General features: G+C 35.6%; 1 protein-coding gene across 2 annotated transcripts; it reads left to right on the plus strand.

Annotated features, from left to right (window-relative positions):
- The first annotated feature begins 5,359 nt into the window (after positions 1 to 5,359).
- LOC129724253 (outer dynein arm-docking complex subunit 4) lies at positions 5,360 to 15,328 on the plus strand. Of its 2 annotated transcripts, XM_055678979.1 has the most exons (8): positions 5,360 to 5,437; positions 5,529 to 5,567; positions 7,873 to 8,148; positions 13,626 to 13,717; positions 13,782 to 13,942; positions 14,038 to 14,127; positions 14,390 to 14,543; positions 14,602 to 15,328. In XM_055678979.1, the coding sequence occupies exons 3-8, from the start codon at positions 7,880 to 7,882 to the stop codon at positions 14,976 to 14,978; spliced, it is 1,143 nt and encodes a 380-aa protein (XP_055534954.1). In that variant the 5' UTR covers positions 5,360 to 5,437; positions 5,529 to 5,567; positions 7,873 to 7,879; the 3' UTR covers positions 14,979 to 15,328. The 2 variants fall into 2 exon arrangements, with proteins under 2 accessions (XP_055534954.1, XP_055534953.1); XM_055678978.1 differs by lacking the exons at positions 5,360 to 5,437; positions 5,529 to 5,567 and adding an exon at positions 6,014 to 7,804.
- The last annotated feature ends 2,556 nt before the right edge of the window (positions 15,329 to 17,884 follow it).

The raw sequence follows: 17,884 nt of genomic DNA on the forward strand, positions 1-17,884 counted from the left end.
CAAAATGTCATCGACCGTGAGGCTTCCTTCGGTAACCACACCGTCGATCTCCACGTCCTTGGCAGGGATGTACACGCGGTACTCTCTCGTGAAGAGCTCGTAGCTAGCAATTGCGTTTGCTTGCTTCAAGCTACTCACAACAACTCGCAGTTTGTTCGGTCTAACCTTTGTAATTTCGGTTACGTCCGAAAACTGTTTTGCCAGGTCCTTGCCAATTTGAATTATATTTAGAGGCTTCTTTATGGGCCTGAAGTAAACTACGAACGGACCTTTCGAAGCATCTGGGTAAGCTTTCACCCGTGTTGCCGGTACCCTTGGTACGGGGCTAGGTAGCGGGGAAGGTAGAGGGGAATTGATGGGGGAGATCTCAATCTCTTCCCCAGTTGTTTCCACATCCAGGAATAGTTGCACCTGCATGTCGTCCATTTTGCGGGAGCGTTACGCTCTACCGCACACAAACGATAAATATTCGAATGTGGGGGGGGGGTCAAATAGTTGCTATTAAATTTTAAAAACAATTTTTCAAACTACAATGGATCAAAATTAAAAAAAAGGCAGTAATACTAATACTAATAACAATAGTAATAATAATAATAATAATAATAATAATAATAATAGTAATAATAATAATAATAATAATAATAATAGTAATAATAATTATAATAATAACAATAATAATACCATTAATAATAATGATAAAAATTCTAAAGTGAATACTTCACCGAACGTCTAAGTCACGACCTCACGGCTGATAGTAGGATTAATCGAGCGTCTCCGCAGTACAAACAATGACGATCCAGCTTCGTGTTGTGACACAGTGGCCGTATCCTACACGCGACCTTGTAGATGCCACTTGTAGTTGACTTCCACTCGCTCGATCGTATGGTGGTCCGTGCTGCTAGCGGGGTAACAGCGGTGGGGGAGAATTATTCTTGCTGATATATCAGCTGCGTATCGGATCACTGGCGGGGTAGCCTGCCCCTACCAGTGTGCAGAAGATGTTTCTGCCGATAAACTACCGGCTATTGTTATCGCGCAGCACAAGAAATAATCGACAAAAAAACACCCGTACGATAACTCGTGTATTGTTATTTTGCAAACTCAAACGGAGATGAACAATTTGCGTCTAATCGAGACGAAAGCAAAACAACGAATGGGTGGATGCGTGTATGTTGTAGTGACATATTTCGCGCGGAGTGAGCTGCGGTATGAAAAAAAGAGAAAGACGTTCTTTCACATACACACATCAACATTTCTCAGCCAGAGCGCAGCGCAGGCACGGTTCAAGCACGGCGCAGTGTGAATGCATGAAAAGTCCCGGAAGAGCCCGGTCCCGGCCTGGTCCCGGCCTGGTCCCGGAACGGAAGCAGTGGGAATAGCCCTTAATAGTTGTTTATTGACAATGCTTTTAGTCGGCGTGCAGCCAAACCGAACCAAGCGTCGAAAGACATTTACCGCCGCGATTGCTGTGTAGGCAAGCTGCTACAGAGAATTTTTGTTATAATATCGTTATCAAATGCTCAAACGATTTCGTTACTTCATAATAGATAGATTATTACTACTCATATCCACTGGGTGTCAATAACTCAATCTGAGAAAACGGCGCTTAGTTCAGTCTGATCGCACGCCGACCATATATCAGTATCATACATATCAATTGAAGAAAAATCATTGATTTTATGTTTGCTATCCTAATAACATCATGCTGTCAAAATGAACTTGATATTTCTGCTGGTTCAATCTCAGTACAGCCATACCCGAATGATGGAGAAAGATAGCAAGAAAAAAATGAGAGTGAGAGTTGACGCTAACAGAATCATCGAAACATCGCAAACTCTTTTGTATTGAACCATGCATCGTAGTTGGCTGATTCTGGTGTTGCATCATTTTGGCGTAATGTCAGTAGTATGATATTGACTTTCCGCAGCTCTGAATGAGACCCTATTGATTTTTTTTGCAATCGGACTATTACTTTGCCTCTTATGTTTAAAAATATGAAATGTGTGAATGAAAAGAAACATATCCCGAAAATTACTTAAACTCACTCACTTTTCTCAGAGATGGCTGAGCCGATTTCCACAAAGTTAGTGCCAAATAAACGTTCTAGTTGCCTCATAACACCCTATTGAAATTCACTTCAATCGGACTGTAACTTCGTCTGTAATGATCCAAAATGTGAATTTCACGAAATATCATTATCTCAGAAACTACACAACCGATTTAAACAATACTGAAATCAAATGAACGATAGTTAAGGGTTAACTGATGAATTTTATAATTATTGAACACCTGGTTCAAAAGTTGTGAAAAAAAGTCATATTTCAACTAGAAAAAAAACTACTATGTATAAATAATCGAATCTAAAATGATATTTTATTGAATGATATATAATTGAGTCTATATATAATCAAGTCCAACCTAAATATGAGTTCAGTGACGTTTCGGTTATACCACGATCAAAAAAAATCGCGTCATATATTTGAAACATATTTATTTCATGTTATTTGCATGTTTTAATGTATGTTCATATGTGTTTGAATGTTATGTTTTAAATGTTCGGCATAGTTTCACTGCAGGCCACCAAAAATTTGTTATTTAGAGTGATAAATAAATCAAGCAAACATTATCAAGGTGTAAATGAGAAAGGCTGGGACTCACCGCTAAGTGGATTAATTAAGGTTTTTTTAAATAAGATTTTGTTTAGGTGGAATGACAATTATCCCATTTATCAGTCTGAGCGAGCAGAGCATGTTATAATAATTACTAATACAGGTGAAAGTATTGATTGCTCAAGGCGATGAAAAGTGGATGAAGATATTGGTATTGTCATTTATGGTCTTTTGATCTATTAGCGCAGTATGTCGTTAATAAAAGGAAAGGGGCTCAAGAAATTTCGCCCTCCTTACCAAACGGAATTTTGACAGCTGAGAATGCTGAAAAAACTGCTAATAGCACACTAAAGCATACACTAAAAAATATTTTTAATTAACGCTAATTTATATTTCGATCGTAAAATCAACATGATTCATCGGCTTAGCAAAAATAACTTTCACCGCTACCTGTATTTATGTTTTCATTTAGAAGGCGAATAGAAAAAAAGCAAGACATGTTTGATCTCCATCGAAAATAAAAACGCTGCAAATCAACGTCAGAACTTTTCCAGTCCGCAACCATTAATTAAACTGTTGAATCGATGGCAGTTTACCGAAAATACAGTAGTAAAACCTCGCAAACCGACAAACGGGCAGCCAAGAGCCAGAAGGTGCTAAACAACCGGTCGTCAGCTTGCTTGTTTGCTGAAAAGGAAAGCAACGAACGCGACTGAACTTGAAATGGGTGGAAAAGGATAATTATTTAACGGCACCTAACACCGCCCTTACCGGCATTAAACGGAGGCAGACCACTCAAGGTCTGCCCCATCGCGCTTTAGTGGCTGCGGTGCTTTTTGGTGGCGACGTTGACGGGGTCGTGACTGCCCCGTCTGTCAGAACCATTTAGGCCTGTGTGGTGACGCCTGGCAAAAGGGAAAATTGCTTTATCCAGCGAGGGAAATGATTCGAAAACTATGATTTAGGGAATCATTTGGTAAAACTAGGTTGATCATTGCAGGTTAGACAATTGTGTTCAGCTGGATCAGCGTTAGTCGTTGCAGAACTGCCGGTAGCAAGAGTTGTATAGTGCTTGAACAAAAACGAAGTGTCCGGAATAGTTGAGTGGGACTGGAATTCGGGTACAAATAAAAATGAGCCGACCACCAGCATTTAGAATCCCAGTGGTAATCTTATTATTAAATAAGCATATTAACTAATAACATCTATGGAAAAGTTTGATAACGTAAATGGAACAACTCTAAAGGCTTGCAAGACACAGAGAGTATTTCGCGTTCGTCTTTCATTTGTTTTAGCTCATTAGTGCTTGATGTTTTATGGGCATAAAAATAACTTTAAAAAGTTTCATGAAAACGATAAGTTGTTCATTGAATCATAGTTCCATGTTTCCGTCATAACACATACAGAAAAACAATGAAAATATATTATTATTGTTTCTTCACGACTAACAAAAGTCATTGAGGTGGAATATTTTTATTTTGCAAAAGGCATGTCAGGGAAAATTAAAACTTCAACAGTTAGAAAATAATTACGATAAAGTTTCTCGTGCTTGCGATTTGTAAAACTTCTAGTCATCGTTTCATCGGTGTTCGTGCAACCCGACATAGGAGCTCTATCCGAACGCTACACAGTTTTGAAACTAATATTGTAAAAATAAATAAAACATACTTATGACAATTTGTGTTGGCTTGCATTAGATGGAATTACATGCACCACGGCTAACCTTATCATAGTACATTTGTCAACATCAATTGAAACGACATAAATCAATCACTGCTGCTGGTATTATCCAACTTATTGTTGTCAATCGTCATCGTTGAAGCCGTTTGGTGTTCCGTGTACAATAGTGAAGTCGGCATAAAAAAGTAAACAGGTTGCGGTAACATAAATAAAATCGATTGTCTGATTAAATTTATGCCGCTGATAGACAGGCAACAGGTGTAATAAGATTTAAAGATGACGGGGAAATGGGCGTTTTTGAAACTTTAGGCCCAAACAATTCTAAAACAATTTATTATCCGTTCCAATAGTTTTCTAAATCGCGTATTAATGACGCTAATTTTTAGTTAATGTTTGAGATATTTCCCTAACATTTGAGCTGGGTTAGCGAACTGTTAGCGTCGCTATGAATTTTGTTTTCAAAACGCTATTTCACTGAATTTCTAGGGAAGCGCAAAAAATTATTCATAAAAATTGTGAATTGCTGGCATGCATGAAACGTTTCGAATAATTCGCAAGAGTTGTTCTTTTTGCAAGACAACTGCAAGTTTGTTTTTTTACTATTAAACGGGATTGGAGTTGACCCACGAGCCAAAAAGTTTTAGAATAACAAACTAGAAATAATCGAGATTAAAATTTGTGCACGCCACATTTTTTTTTTCAAGTCCTAGTGCACTTTAAATCAATGGAATGTCGGTTCTACATCTTCAATTCAATTTTTATTCGGGTTTTCATGAGAACATCAAATTTTACTCACAAGGAGAATTACCATTCTATTTTACATAGCATATCAGAAACAGATTACTCTTGCAATGCTTATAGCATACATAATTCAAACGACAAATACCATTATTCGGTAACTAAAAAAAACTGTTGCAAATTGAGAAGAAAAAACTACAACATTGAGTATCGTCTCCATCACACAAAAATAATGGAGGCGCCCATTGTGCTCCAATTAGTTTGATATCTTTCTCGTTTGTTTGCAGCGGAACCAAAAAAAGACAATGAGTAGACCAGTGAAAAAGCGCCCGAAAAGCTCCAAACCCGTCGTGGACGAAATTGAGGTGGCGGGCAAGAATCTTCGTGACGAGGCACTCAAATACATGAAGGTAAGAATGACTCAAAAGCATAGAAGTTCTCGTTTTACTCGTCAGACAAACTTTCATCGACATGTTTTGTTTTCCTGTGCTTTTTTTCCAGGCTCGAAACTTCAACAAAGCTTTAGGACTGTACGATCAGGTACATGGTTTATGTTTTGATTTGTAATCGAACTACCGACATATAACAATTCCGAAACCGTTATGAACGCACAAAAACGGTGTTGTCCATGGTAACATAAAATGTGGATTGCGAGGTGCTTTCGTTTTATTTGTTTTCTGTTTGAATAAACTAGTCTAACCACTTGTTGCCAAAGCGCGATTTCACCCTTCTGGTAACGCTAGTAGGGTGTCCCAAAATTGCACAAGTCTGGGGCTCATCCCCCAGATGATAGAAAATGGTGTTACGAACAAACTTTTGTTCGGCGGCAGCTTTAGAAAATGATGTTTTCAACTGGCCCCGATGACTTTTTTGAAAAAATCGGTTTTTCTTATGTTAAATCCAAAAAAACATGTCCAGTTATTCAATTTTTCATGAAACCTAATCCTTTTATATTTTTTACAGGTTCCTTAGGGTCCAAACTGTAAGGGAAAAATTCGTTTCGGATTGAATATCGTCAATTTATTGTCCTAAAATAATTGTATCGTTTGGCAAAGAGATTTTTCAAGTATACTTTGACATTTAATCAATAAAAGTGGGTATTAAACCTGATGCTCTCACCAACTGAATACCATTAAAAGTTGGCAAACTTTATGGGGAAGAACATTGCCAAAGACTATATGGCTCTAAATTAACTTGATTTAAGTTATTCGTGATTTACTGTGAAATAAAAAGTTGAATTTTAATGTTTCCCTACAATAATCAAGGTCGAGAAAACAAAAATTGAATAAATATTATCAAGTTTATTAAAGGGGAGGAAATGTATGTATTTTAACGAGGATGCGAAAAATGAACAAGGACAGAAAGTGCGACTTTAAATTAGAAAAAAAATCTTATTCAGATGGGACTCGAACCCGCAATCTCCGGTGACTTCGGTACGGTGCCGGGTCTGCAGACTGCACTTGTGGTATCTTCCGGAGGTCAATGTTAGCCTGGTATTTTTCGATAAAAAAATTAATGATGACTCGAAGAGGAGGGTGGTACAAAACTTGAAAATGGTGAGCAGTGAAAACGAGAATTCATGAGTGAAAAAATTTTCGTCTGTAAAAATAGACGATAGACTGCGGCTTGTTATCAAGTTATTTTATTCAGGAAGATCCCAAGGCCTGGGCAGATGGAAATTATTATCTTGATGCCAAATCGAAATGTTGAAGCTAAACAGTTACCCTGCAGAACGAGCCCTTTGGGTAACAGGAGATTTAGTTGAAATTATAATACTATATAATACGGCAAATGAACATTTTAGTATTGGAAAACATCAAAATGTAACTTATTATTCCACAGTAAATCACGAATAACTCAAAATCAAGTTATTTTAGAGCCATATAGTCTTTGGCAATATTATTCCCCATGAAATTTGCCAACTTTTAATGGTATTCAGTTGGTGAGAGCATTAGGTTCAATAACCACTTTTATTGATTGAATGTCAAAGTATACTTGAAAAATCTCTTTTCCAAACGATAGAATTTTTTTTGGGACAATAAATTGACGATAATCAATCCGAAACGAATTTTTCCCTTACAGTTTGGACCCTAAGGAACCTGTAAAAAATATAAAAGGATTAGGTTTCATGAAAAATTGAATAACTGGACATGTTTTTTGGATTTAACATAAGAAAAACCGATTTTTTCAAGAAAGTCATCGGGGCCAGTTGAAAACATCATTTCCTAAAGCTGCCGCCGAACGAAAGTTTGTTCGTAACACCATTTTCTATCATTTGGAGGGTGAGCCCCGAACTTGTGCAATTTTGGGACACCCTAATCGCTAGCAGTCAATAAACAACAGAATTCAAGCTCTGACTTTTTCATGTTTAGGATATGCATCGTGGCATAGAGCCTACTCTAACGCGAAAAAATACGTTTATATATATGTTTACTTCTAGTTAACTACATATATGGTGGCCCTTATTGGAATGTTTTCACAACCCTTTTTTTCAGTGACACTGTGCAGAATTCTTGCTGTTGGGAATATTTTCCTTTTATGACAAATCGATTATCAAGTGTTTGTTTCCATGACTCTGTATCACCGAAGGTGTACGGTCTCAACAGCTCTACTCGCACATTGGTGTCAGAATAGGAAGTCAATAGGCAATCTGAACATTTTTTACCCTTTTACTCGTTCGTGCCACAGTCTGAACATTCCATAGCCTTTGCAAGCATTCGAACATTTTTAGTTGGTGTTGGATGTTAGTACTTTCGCAACACATTCATTGTTGGGAGGTTCGTCCTTTGGAAATTTGTTCAACAGAAGAACTTTAAACTAAGTTTTATTCAAATTAAATAACTAGGGTCGCGATGAGTAAAACGGCAGTAGGAATTCTCGGTGGTGATGATGAATTATTACAAAGCTTCGTTAGAGTGGGCCTTCATTCTGAAGGGGAAGATAACAGGCAGATGCAGGATCTATCCTCCGGTGGAGTTTCAAGTGGAGGTGGTGGCATGGGAGCATCCGGAAATTCTGGATCGCATCCAATAAGTCACCCGAAGGCAGAAGCGCATTTGGTGCGGCAGTATTCCGATCATATGTCGGATTTCAGCGATAAAAATGCTTCTCGCAAGTATAGGTAAAACATTAGTGCAATTATCAAGCAATGATTAAATTGGTTCAGACTTATTCATGGAAGTCCTAGACAATTGTACAAGAATCTATATTTCTGGCTCACTCTGCGTGACTTTGTGCAATATTATCACACTCCTCAATTATAAAGGAGACAATTAGTGACTTCAGTAAAACTCTCGAACTGGACATTGTATCGAAAAGTAGTCGTATACATTCAAATACAAAAATTAGAACGAAAATATACATACCGGCCTCGGGACAATTAGAGTCAACTTGGTGGGTTATTATTGAAAAACCATTGTGGGTTAAATTTTACGTAATGATCCGACACCAAATCTGGCCAAAAAATATGCTTTCAATGGCAGCAATCTCTCCTTAAATATTTGTTAAAACAAATTTGAGAATTTATTGTCCCTTCTGTAAAAAAAGAATACCTCTAACCACTTTCGGCTAAAACTAAAGCTTCCTTCAAATATGTCTCATCGTCCATCAAGATACGCTCATATTGTTTTCGAGTTCTGATTTTGGTACTATGTTAGTTTGTTATCTGCTCCAAATCCGCTCGAACATTCCGATGCTCGTCTTAAATTCCTTGGCCAACTGGCATGTAAAGCTATACCAATTTTTATATCCAGAAAAACATTTCAAATCACTTTCATTCAATCGCCACAACTTATTAAACACCTTTTATGACATGTTCTTTGCACAAGTTGATAGCGGAGGGATCACTCTAGCCTTTTGAATGAAAATCACAGAGTTGCTAAATCTTTACCATTACCAAAACGGTAAGACGCTCCACAAAAACGATAAAAGCAGATAGGACCTTTTGAAATGTTTATCTAGATATATCAATTGAAAAAGATGCGTTTTCTGAGCAAAACATGGTTTTGAAAAAATGTTCAACTATCGTTGTCTTCGATTTTTAAATGAAGAATAACAAACTGCTTGAAATGCATTGAATGAAAGTTCGTCTGTGTACACACATTTATCCAATAGATTTCGGGCTGTTTTTTTCTCTTCATAACAAAAACTGCTCGAAATCTTTTGGATAATCTAAATATATAAATTAAGAAGAGAGACAGAAATATGCGAACCTCCATAACTTGGGAATAGATCGTCCGATTTGTACTCAATTTTATTTGTTGTGTTTGTCCTAACACAGGGCAGTTTTGTACGGCGAGAAGGATTGTGAAATATTGAAGGTGAAACTTTGAAAGAACAGAAATCGATTTTCCACTGCAAACAGTTCTTAGAAGGCGTTGGCAGTTGGAGTTGATTTGTTTACCAATTGACATCCTTCACCACTGCTAGATTTTTTTCTCACTAAAACGTGATTAATCGGTTATTTTTCAACGAAGCGACAATGAAAGAAAATAATTCAGTTGTCAACGATTTGTGATTAATCCGGTGTATGAAGAGAAAATTTTAGTGGCAAAGGTAAATTGAATGAATATTCATATTCATTAATCAAAATATACTTGAACTCTCAGACATCTAGGATCCAGCATCCAGGTAACCGCCAGTCAGAAAACCAAAAGTCGGATGACCGCAATGCAACGCGATTCAACCACATTCAACTGCAGAGTTTTTGCAGAGTTCGCGATTGGCAAGGGAGAAGTACCTGATAAAGTTTTCATCGCTCTGGTTTAGGTTTCGAAAAATTTGTACCGTGTAATCTCGACGAAACAGTAGTTCATTCCAAAAATCATTCAGAATTATGTAAACGACGTTGATTGACGTAGATGAATAAGCAAGAAGAAGTGACCTATTCTAGAGAAACATTTCAAAAGGTCCTATCTGCTTTGATCGATTTTTTGATCGATCACTTTCATTCAATCACCACAGCTTATTAAACACTTTTTATGATACGTTATTTGCACAAGTTGATAGCGGACGGATCACTCTAGCCTCTGAACAAAAAACCATGCTTGGAAGAGTTACTTAAGCTAAACCATTACCAAAATGAAAGGACGTTTCGGAAAAACGATGAGAGCAGATAGGACCTTTTGAAATGTTTATCTATTTTTAATTAATTAATTCTCATGTTTTTCACACGTCCTGTGATATATTGGAAAGTCCTCCTGTTTATTTATTCACAAAAAAGGTGGTCTTCCAACTGAACAATTTTAAAATTCTTTCTTTTATGTGTGAACTTAAAAAAATGTTTCTTTTTGTGTGAGCAAAAAAAATGTTTCTTTTCAGTAACTAATAAAACCCTAAAAGCATCGAATATTTCAAATGAAAACATGTGAAATTGTGCATGTTCAAAATTAAAGAAAAAAACAGGTGAGCAAAATCATTTCAAATCGCCTGGAAATACGCGAAAATTTAACTAGCTGACCCGGCAGACTTTGTCGCACCTGAGCAAGATCGCGCCAAATGACCTATGGTCGAATATCGACCATTTTTGATTTGAATGAAACTTTGCGCACGTATTAAGCTTAGCAAACTGAGCACTTTTCACTGGTGGAGAGATTTTTTACACCCATGAGATACATTCTAAAAGGGCGTATGCCTTTGGCATAGGTTTTATTCGAAGCATTGTAGCCCAGAAACCGTTGATTGTATAGAAAAACTGTCTGAGAATGAATTGTAGCGAGTCAAAAAGGCATCACAAAAAAATATACACTGTACAAAAAAAAATTTTTTTGACCAAAAAAATTAAGAATAAACATTAAATTTCAATTTAAGAAAAAAAAGAGTTGATTTTTTTTTATTTTTTTAAAGAAACTTGACGTTAATACGCAACTTAAAAAAAAGTCCAGGATGGAGAAATGAAAAATAATTTTTTTATGGTAGATTAATTTTTTTTATGAAAATTCTAATTCAAACATTTTTCAAAATATTTGTATTCTGATGATTTTGAAAGATGCAAAGAGTCATTTTGAATCAAAAAGCTTTTGGTAATAAATATTCTAAAGGCATTGGTTTTCGAGTTATTTCTAATTTAAGCTCAAAAAATTATAATTATTTCGGAAAATACACATTTTTCATAATTTGTCCATGGTTCTTCAGCAAAAACCATACGTTCATTGGAATGCTTGATCAAAAATATACAATTCATTCTTTGACAACAAAACGATTGGGCGAACGGTTCTCAAGAAAAGAGTTAAATGTTCTAAGTGATATTAATATATATAAGAATCAAATATTGATTCTCGAGTTTTATTATCTTAGGAACATTTTTTTTATGACATAGATACTTTACAGAACTAGTTTCACCTTATATTTTATATACATCATAAGTAAATGATTCGTCATCTTTTGAAAACAACTATTTTCTGAAATCGGAACAAAAGAGTAATACTTTTGTGTGGCAGCTATTATTATAGATTTTTTGAAAATATTGCTCCATTCTGTTACTCTTTGTTCATATTTTCCATATGATATTCAACTAAATGACATTTTTGATGAATTTTCATTACTTTTCTGATTAGACCTATCATACAATTCTTTTGCGCTTGTAATGGGATGTTCATGTTTTATAGCTAAACTTGCATTTCCTCCCATCCGTTTTAATATGCCACCAATTGCATCGCATGGGCCTTTAACAAGAGAAGTCGCAAAAAAATGCCACTCTGCATCGACGTTATATGTTGTTTTGAACTTGCAAAGACTTGCAAAGTTTTTTCTATTTTTATATTGTAAGGCAGCTCCATCAGGCATTAATATCGCTTTTTTCAACTCTATTGTTGTTTTCAAAAAACTCATTAATTTGGCAATGAACACCTGAACCGCAACAGTATCATGATGGAGTACTTCCGATATTATGATGAAGCTGATATTCTTAAGTGTTCCAGATTTTGAATAGTAAACAACGAAGGGAAGAATGGTGGCTTGACTATCATTCCAATAACTACACGAATCACAAACTGATAAAGACGTATTAAAATGAGCTTGACTGTTCAATATTTTTAATTTTGCAATAACGTTTTCGTTTAATTTGCGTAAGCTTGATGAGCACCGATGATCAGGGAAGGGTTTACAGCATTTGGGCTTGGTGTATTCCATTTTCACTTTATTCATCTTCAAAAAAAGGAAACTGTAACTAACACATCTGGAGTAGTGCAATCGTATTTATATACGAAAACAGATATTATAGGTAACCCAGTAGTTATTGGATGCGTACTTTACAAACAGTTATTATTAGTAAACAAGTAGGTGGTTTTGCACGACAAACATATTTTTTTATAAAACATTTGGCAAGGGGGAACGTGTAGGTAGGCTAAGGTTTAGCGCTTGAGTTATTTATCCAATCGTTTTGTTGTCAAAGAATGGATTGTATATTTTTGATCAAGCATTTCAATGAACGTATGGTTTTTGCTGAAGAACCATGGACAAATTAAGAAAAACGTGTATTTTCCGAAATATTAATAATTTTTCGAGCTTAAATTAAAAATAACTCGAAAACCGATGCCTTTAGAATGTTAACTACCAAAAGCTTTTTGACTCAAAATGACTCTTTGCATCTTTCAAAATCATCAGAATACAAATATTTTGAAAAATGTTTGAATTAGAATTTTCATAAAAAAAATTAATCTACCATAAAAAAATTATTTTTCATTTCTCCATCCTGGACTTTTTTTTAAAAGCTGCTTATTAACGTCAAGTTTCTTAAAAAAAAAAAAATAAAAAAAAATTCAACTTTTTTTTTCTTAAATTGAAATTTAATGTTTATTCTTAATTTTTTTTGGTCAAAAAACATTTTTTTTTTGTACAGTGTATATTTTTTATGGTGCATTTTTAATTCCCTACAACTCATTCTCAAACAGTTTTTCTATACAACCAACGGTTTCTGGGCTACAATGCTTCGAATAAAACCTATGCCAAAGGCATACGCCCTTTTAGAATGTAACTCATGGGTGTAAAAATCTCTCCATCGGTGAAAAATGCTCAGTTTGCTAAGCCGAATACGTGTGCAAAGTTTCATTCAAATCAAAAATGGTCGATATTCGACCATAGGTCATTTGGCGCGATCTTGCTCAGGTGCGACAAAGTCTGCCGGGACAGCTAGTCAGACATAAAAACTAGAAAACCGTGTTAAACTTTACAGCTCAATTCACGAATAGAGACACATTTATTTGCCAGAATGTAATCCATGACTTTCCGGTCCAACTCTGTGTTGCTTGTAGGTAGTTCTCATTACTAAACTCGATGATCCGCTTCATACTTTCCGGATAAATTTTCGCGAATTCGATTTCACGATTTAGTTGAATGTCAATTCCTTTTCAGTGTACCAGCTGTGCAAAACTTTTTTTTTGAGTATTTAACTCAATCCGCGACATTTCGAAACTTAACGAAGTGTCTTGTGTTTATAGGTTTTTCTTATGAACGATATAAACAACTTACTCTATGAAAACACGGTAAAAATTTCAACCCCTTTGTGTTTAATAACATATCAAACATTTACGACTACTTTTCGATACGTTCCTTATTTAGTTATTATTGAAATGATCTCGCATCAATGCATGATATTTTTAGAAATCTATTCAACGAGCCCATAGACATGAAAAAACGACGTTACTTTGATGAAGTTTACACCGATAAGGATAGAGCTGCTGCTGTTAGTATTGGTAAGACAAACCTCTGGTTTTTTTTTTTGACATTTTTACGATAACATTTCTCACACATACGCAGGCAACTATGACATAAAGCAAAATCTTCTTAATAAACGTCGTCAGGAACGCACCGATGCCCTGCAATTACCGGAACAAGCCGATCCTGGAGCCATTCTGGCACTTGGAATGCGTGAGATCAAAAACCGTAACCTGGACAACGCCGTTCATTTTCTATCAAAGGCACTATTTTTTATACTCGCTGCAATTCTATTTTCAGTTTTTTGTAGACAAAAACATTTCAAATTAAATTTTTAATAAATCACATTTACTCGCAGGCATTAGAAATGAATAACAATGACCAAAGTGCGTTGGTTGCGAGAAGTAAATGCTACCTACAACTTGGTGAGCCGGCCAAGGCTTTACAAGTAAGTTGAAACTGACTTCAGAAAAATGTATACAAATATCTGATATGAATCATTCAAAACAAAATGTACAACAATTGTTTTCAATAATAAACTTATTTTCGAAATATTTTTGAAATATTACTTTCATTTTTCAAAAAATAATAGCTAATTTAATACTATGATTTTAGCGCTATCAAACTTTGAATACAAAGTACTGTAAAAAATGTAGGGGGTATAGTCGAACGGAAATATTCTATTAACTTTTTTATACTTCATTTGATAGGATGCCGAAACAGCTCTACTTTTGGACAAAAGCAATATACGAGCGATCTACCAGAAAGCTGAAGCATTATACTATTTGGGTCAATTTGAGCATAGTCTAATGTTTTTTCATCGCGGCTTGAGATTAAGACCAGAACTGGCAAGCTTTCGGCTAGGTATAAAAAGTTTGGTTAGTTTCATAAGAACAATTTTTCAAAAATCCATTCATTTCAGGTGTCCAAAAGACTCAGGAAGCCATCGAAAACACCATTGGAAGTAATACTAAAAATCAACCCCAACCGAAAAAAACTCCAAAAGCTGAAAAACCTAAAACAGCTAAAAAGGTTATACTCTCAAGAGAGGAAATGGATAAGCGAGCTGCCCGACGTCTTCTGGGCGACCTCTATGTAGATAAAGAATATTTGGAAAATCTACTGAAGCACCCAGACCTTAAAAAAGCAGACACCAATACAGAAGGAGTCTCGGAGTTCGCCAAAGATGCAATTAATTTCCTGAATAATAGACAAGAATTTTGGCGCCAACAAAAACCTTGCACTAGTCTGAATGCAAAAAAGATTGATAGTAATAGTGGAGGGCTGCCGCGATGGTAATACAAAAAAAGTTTATTAAAATAATTATTAAATTATTACTCGTTACATTTTTTAAATTTCAATACGATGTAGTGATGCTTGTTTAATAATAGTTTGATTGTGTTAATTTATCAGTAACTTTAATGAAAGGATTCATGGATGACAGCAGTCATCATCGCCTTACAGTCTAGGTTGCACTGAATTAAAATTGAAGAACAGTCAAATGATTCACCACATTGAAAACGAAAAGTTATTTTAATGATAATTGCAGTAACTTTGTTCCCATGACTGTGCAACGCTTATATAGCACAAATTACATTGTGAATTTATCTTAATTAGAAAAAATGGTCAAATAAAACGTATAATATATCTTCATGAAATCTTGTTCATTTATCAGAGGTTAGATACTTTTCTCCTCCAAGATATACCATTTCCTTAAATTCAATTTTCGTTTAAAGTTCAACGATAATACTTAAAAATTTAAACGATTAAACTGTTGCGGTTAAAGAACAGAGTTAAAGAACATCTTTTATATGCAATCCAGTTTTTGCCAATTGTGCATGAAGTTGATAAGTAATGAGAGTTCGAAAGTTATTTTTCGAGGTAAAAGTAGATTTTTCTCCGCGGGGAGAGGGTTAAGTAGGCATACCATCTGGTCGGAATTAGAAATCAGGACACTTTTTTTGTTAGCGATCGGTATTTGGCCACTTGAACGACTGTTGGCCACTACTGGCCGAGTTCCGAAAATCGGTTCCGGGAATTGTTCCGAAACCTAGCCTGCGGCATAACAAAGAACTCGGCCAGGAACGGCCATTAGTCATCCAAGTGGCCAAATAGCGATCGTCAACAGTGTTATTTTGCAAAAACTTAAAGTTTGATATGTCACAAACGGTTCCCCTCAATAAATCCGGAACAACGGAAAATTTTGAAATGTCCCCTACTGTCCCAAAACTATGATAAATTTGTGATCTTTTGAAAAAGGGTGGATCAATTTCTGTTTAGATCTTGCGGAATGGCAGGTGGACGATTTTTTTTTCGGATCTGTAGGGGTCAGGTACGCAAGTGTTAACTGATCGATGCACTTTCATGAATCCGGCCATTTGGAAACATCAACGAATCACTAACAATTGAAAAGATATTAGATTTGTTCACAACATTTTGCATTTAACTATGTTTCAGGTTTTATTCAGACGCATTCGGTTCTACGTTACTGGTATCATCGTCAGTTAATTCTGTGGCAAAAACATTGCAAATGGCTTTTTTGACTGCAGACCGTGCTTTTGGGGACGTCTAATCGTTCATATGTACCGGCTTACGAAAATAAACCATGGTATTTCGAGCGCCCCAAAACTGATTGTTTACCCGAAATCAAAGTTTCGAATTTCGATTTTTGTCAATGTATCCATTGTACAACTGTTGCGTTATGCATTTCACACATTTTTCGTGCGAGGTCAAGGCAATTATTGTGCGTTTTAAGAGGATACATTGTATTGGTTAATTAAGGCTAGCACTTTTGTTTGTACATATTACTGCCACGCAACAAAATTGAATATCTTAAGAAAATCAGGACAAATGCCAGAAAATGAAAAAGAAATCAGGACGCTCAAATAGGATCTTAAAATCAGGACGGATGGTATCCCCAGGGTTGAGGCATTGATGCCATGTTTTTTTATATGTGATCTTATTATAAAAATAAAGTTTAGGTTGTTTAGCTATACCGGTTTTTATATATCATCTGAAAGAACTACGTTTTCTAAGTAAAATAGGATTTTAAAATAAAACTATATCGTTGTCCTTCGGTATTTAATTCACGAATTAAAACTGCTCGAGACCTGCTCGAAATCCACTGCACGACAGTTTGCCCACACGCTCGTAAATAATAACTCATGAACTGAGCGACTCTGACTCAGTTTAGAACGATGTTCGTAGACGTCAAAATGAGTAGAAGTCCTTTTTGATTTTGAGTAACTTTGGCTCACTTTTTGGGTTCCCTTCATATAACTTCTTTCTGAGTAACGTCGCATGTAACGACGTCCATTTTGAAAGATGATTACAATGTGCTTCAGTTTGTGACAAATGTTTTTTAATTGTGTGCGCCTCAGATGGCATTATAAATGTTTACTTTTATTACGAGGTAATTATTGATGAACATGTGGTGTCGTTTATTGGCCGTGGCGGATTTCTAGCCAGTAATGAAACTGAACTGTACCCAAAAAATGAGTAATGTCGTACTCAAATTTTGAGTAATAATGACTCATTTTAAAGACGCCTAGTGTTACTAAGATTTGAGTATTTGAGGAGTTACTCAATTTAAGAGTTGTTCCACTTTTTACGAAAATGCGTCAAATGTTACTCATTTTAGAGTTATTATTTACGAGCGTGCATGTAGCAACTGTCATTCAACAGATTCCGAGTGATGATTTTAATTTTTTAAATCACGTTTTGCTCAAAAAATTACACTTTTTTAGCTGATATAAAAAAATTTGAAGCCCGTAAATAGCTAAGCAACCCAATTTTGAAAGAAAACTGGGATGGCATTGTGCAGTTTGATTCGAACGATTTTCGCTTTTTTCGAGTACCTCATATACTGCCAGTTTTGCTTTGAGCTCAAAAAGAGCTGTCATTGTCACTTGTCCTTCGGCTCATCTAATCTGCAAAATCGAAAAAAATACGAAAAACAAAACATAACGCCCACTAGCGACCATTTAGTTTTGTTCGCGTTACTCGAAACGAAATGCGTAATGTCGCCCCTGGTCAGCTTGTAATAACATTGAAACATAAAAGTTGCTCGTTGTCTGTACATAAGCGAACCGTCATTCAATGGATTTCGAACAGTTTTAATTCGCGAAGGACAACAATATAATTTTTTTTAATCTCTTTTCGCTTAGAAAACGCAGCTCTCCAGATTGTATATAAAAACTGGTATT

Source organism: Wyeomyia smithii, chromosome 2 (genome assembly GCF_029784165.1).
Source record: "Wyeomyia smithii strain HCP4-BCI-WySm-NY-G18 chromosome 2, ASM2978416v1, whole genome shotgun sequence".
NCBI lineage: Eukaryota > Metazoa > Arthropoda > Insecta > Diptera > Culicidae > Wyeomyia > Wyeomyia smithii.

What these genes read in the sequence shown, in the direction of transcription:
- LOC129724253 (XM_055678979.1), top strand. Translation starts at nt 7,880, where the DNA reads ATGAGTAAAACGGCAGTAGGAATTCTCGGTGGTGATGATGAATTATTA. An exon ending in AATGCTTCTCGCAAGTATAG is followed by an intron (nt 8,149 to 13,625) that starts GTAAAACATTAG and finishes TGATATTTTTAG; the next exon opens with AAATCTATTCAACGAGCCCA. An exon ending in AGCCGGCCAAGGCTTTACAA is followed by an intron (nt 14,128 to 14,389) that starts GTAAGTTGAAAC and finishes TTCATTTGATAG; the next exon opens with GATGCCGAAACAGCTCTACT.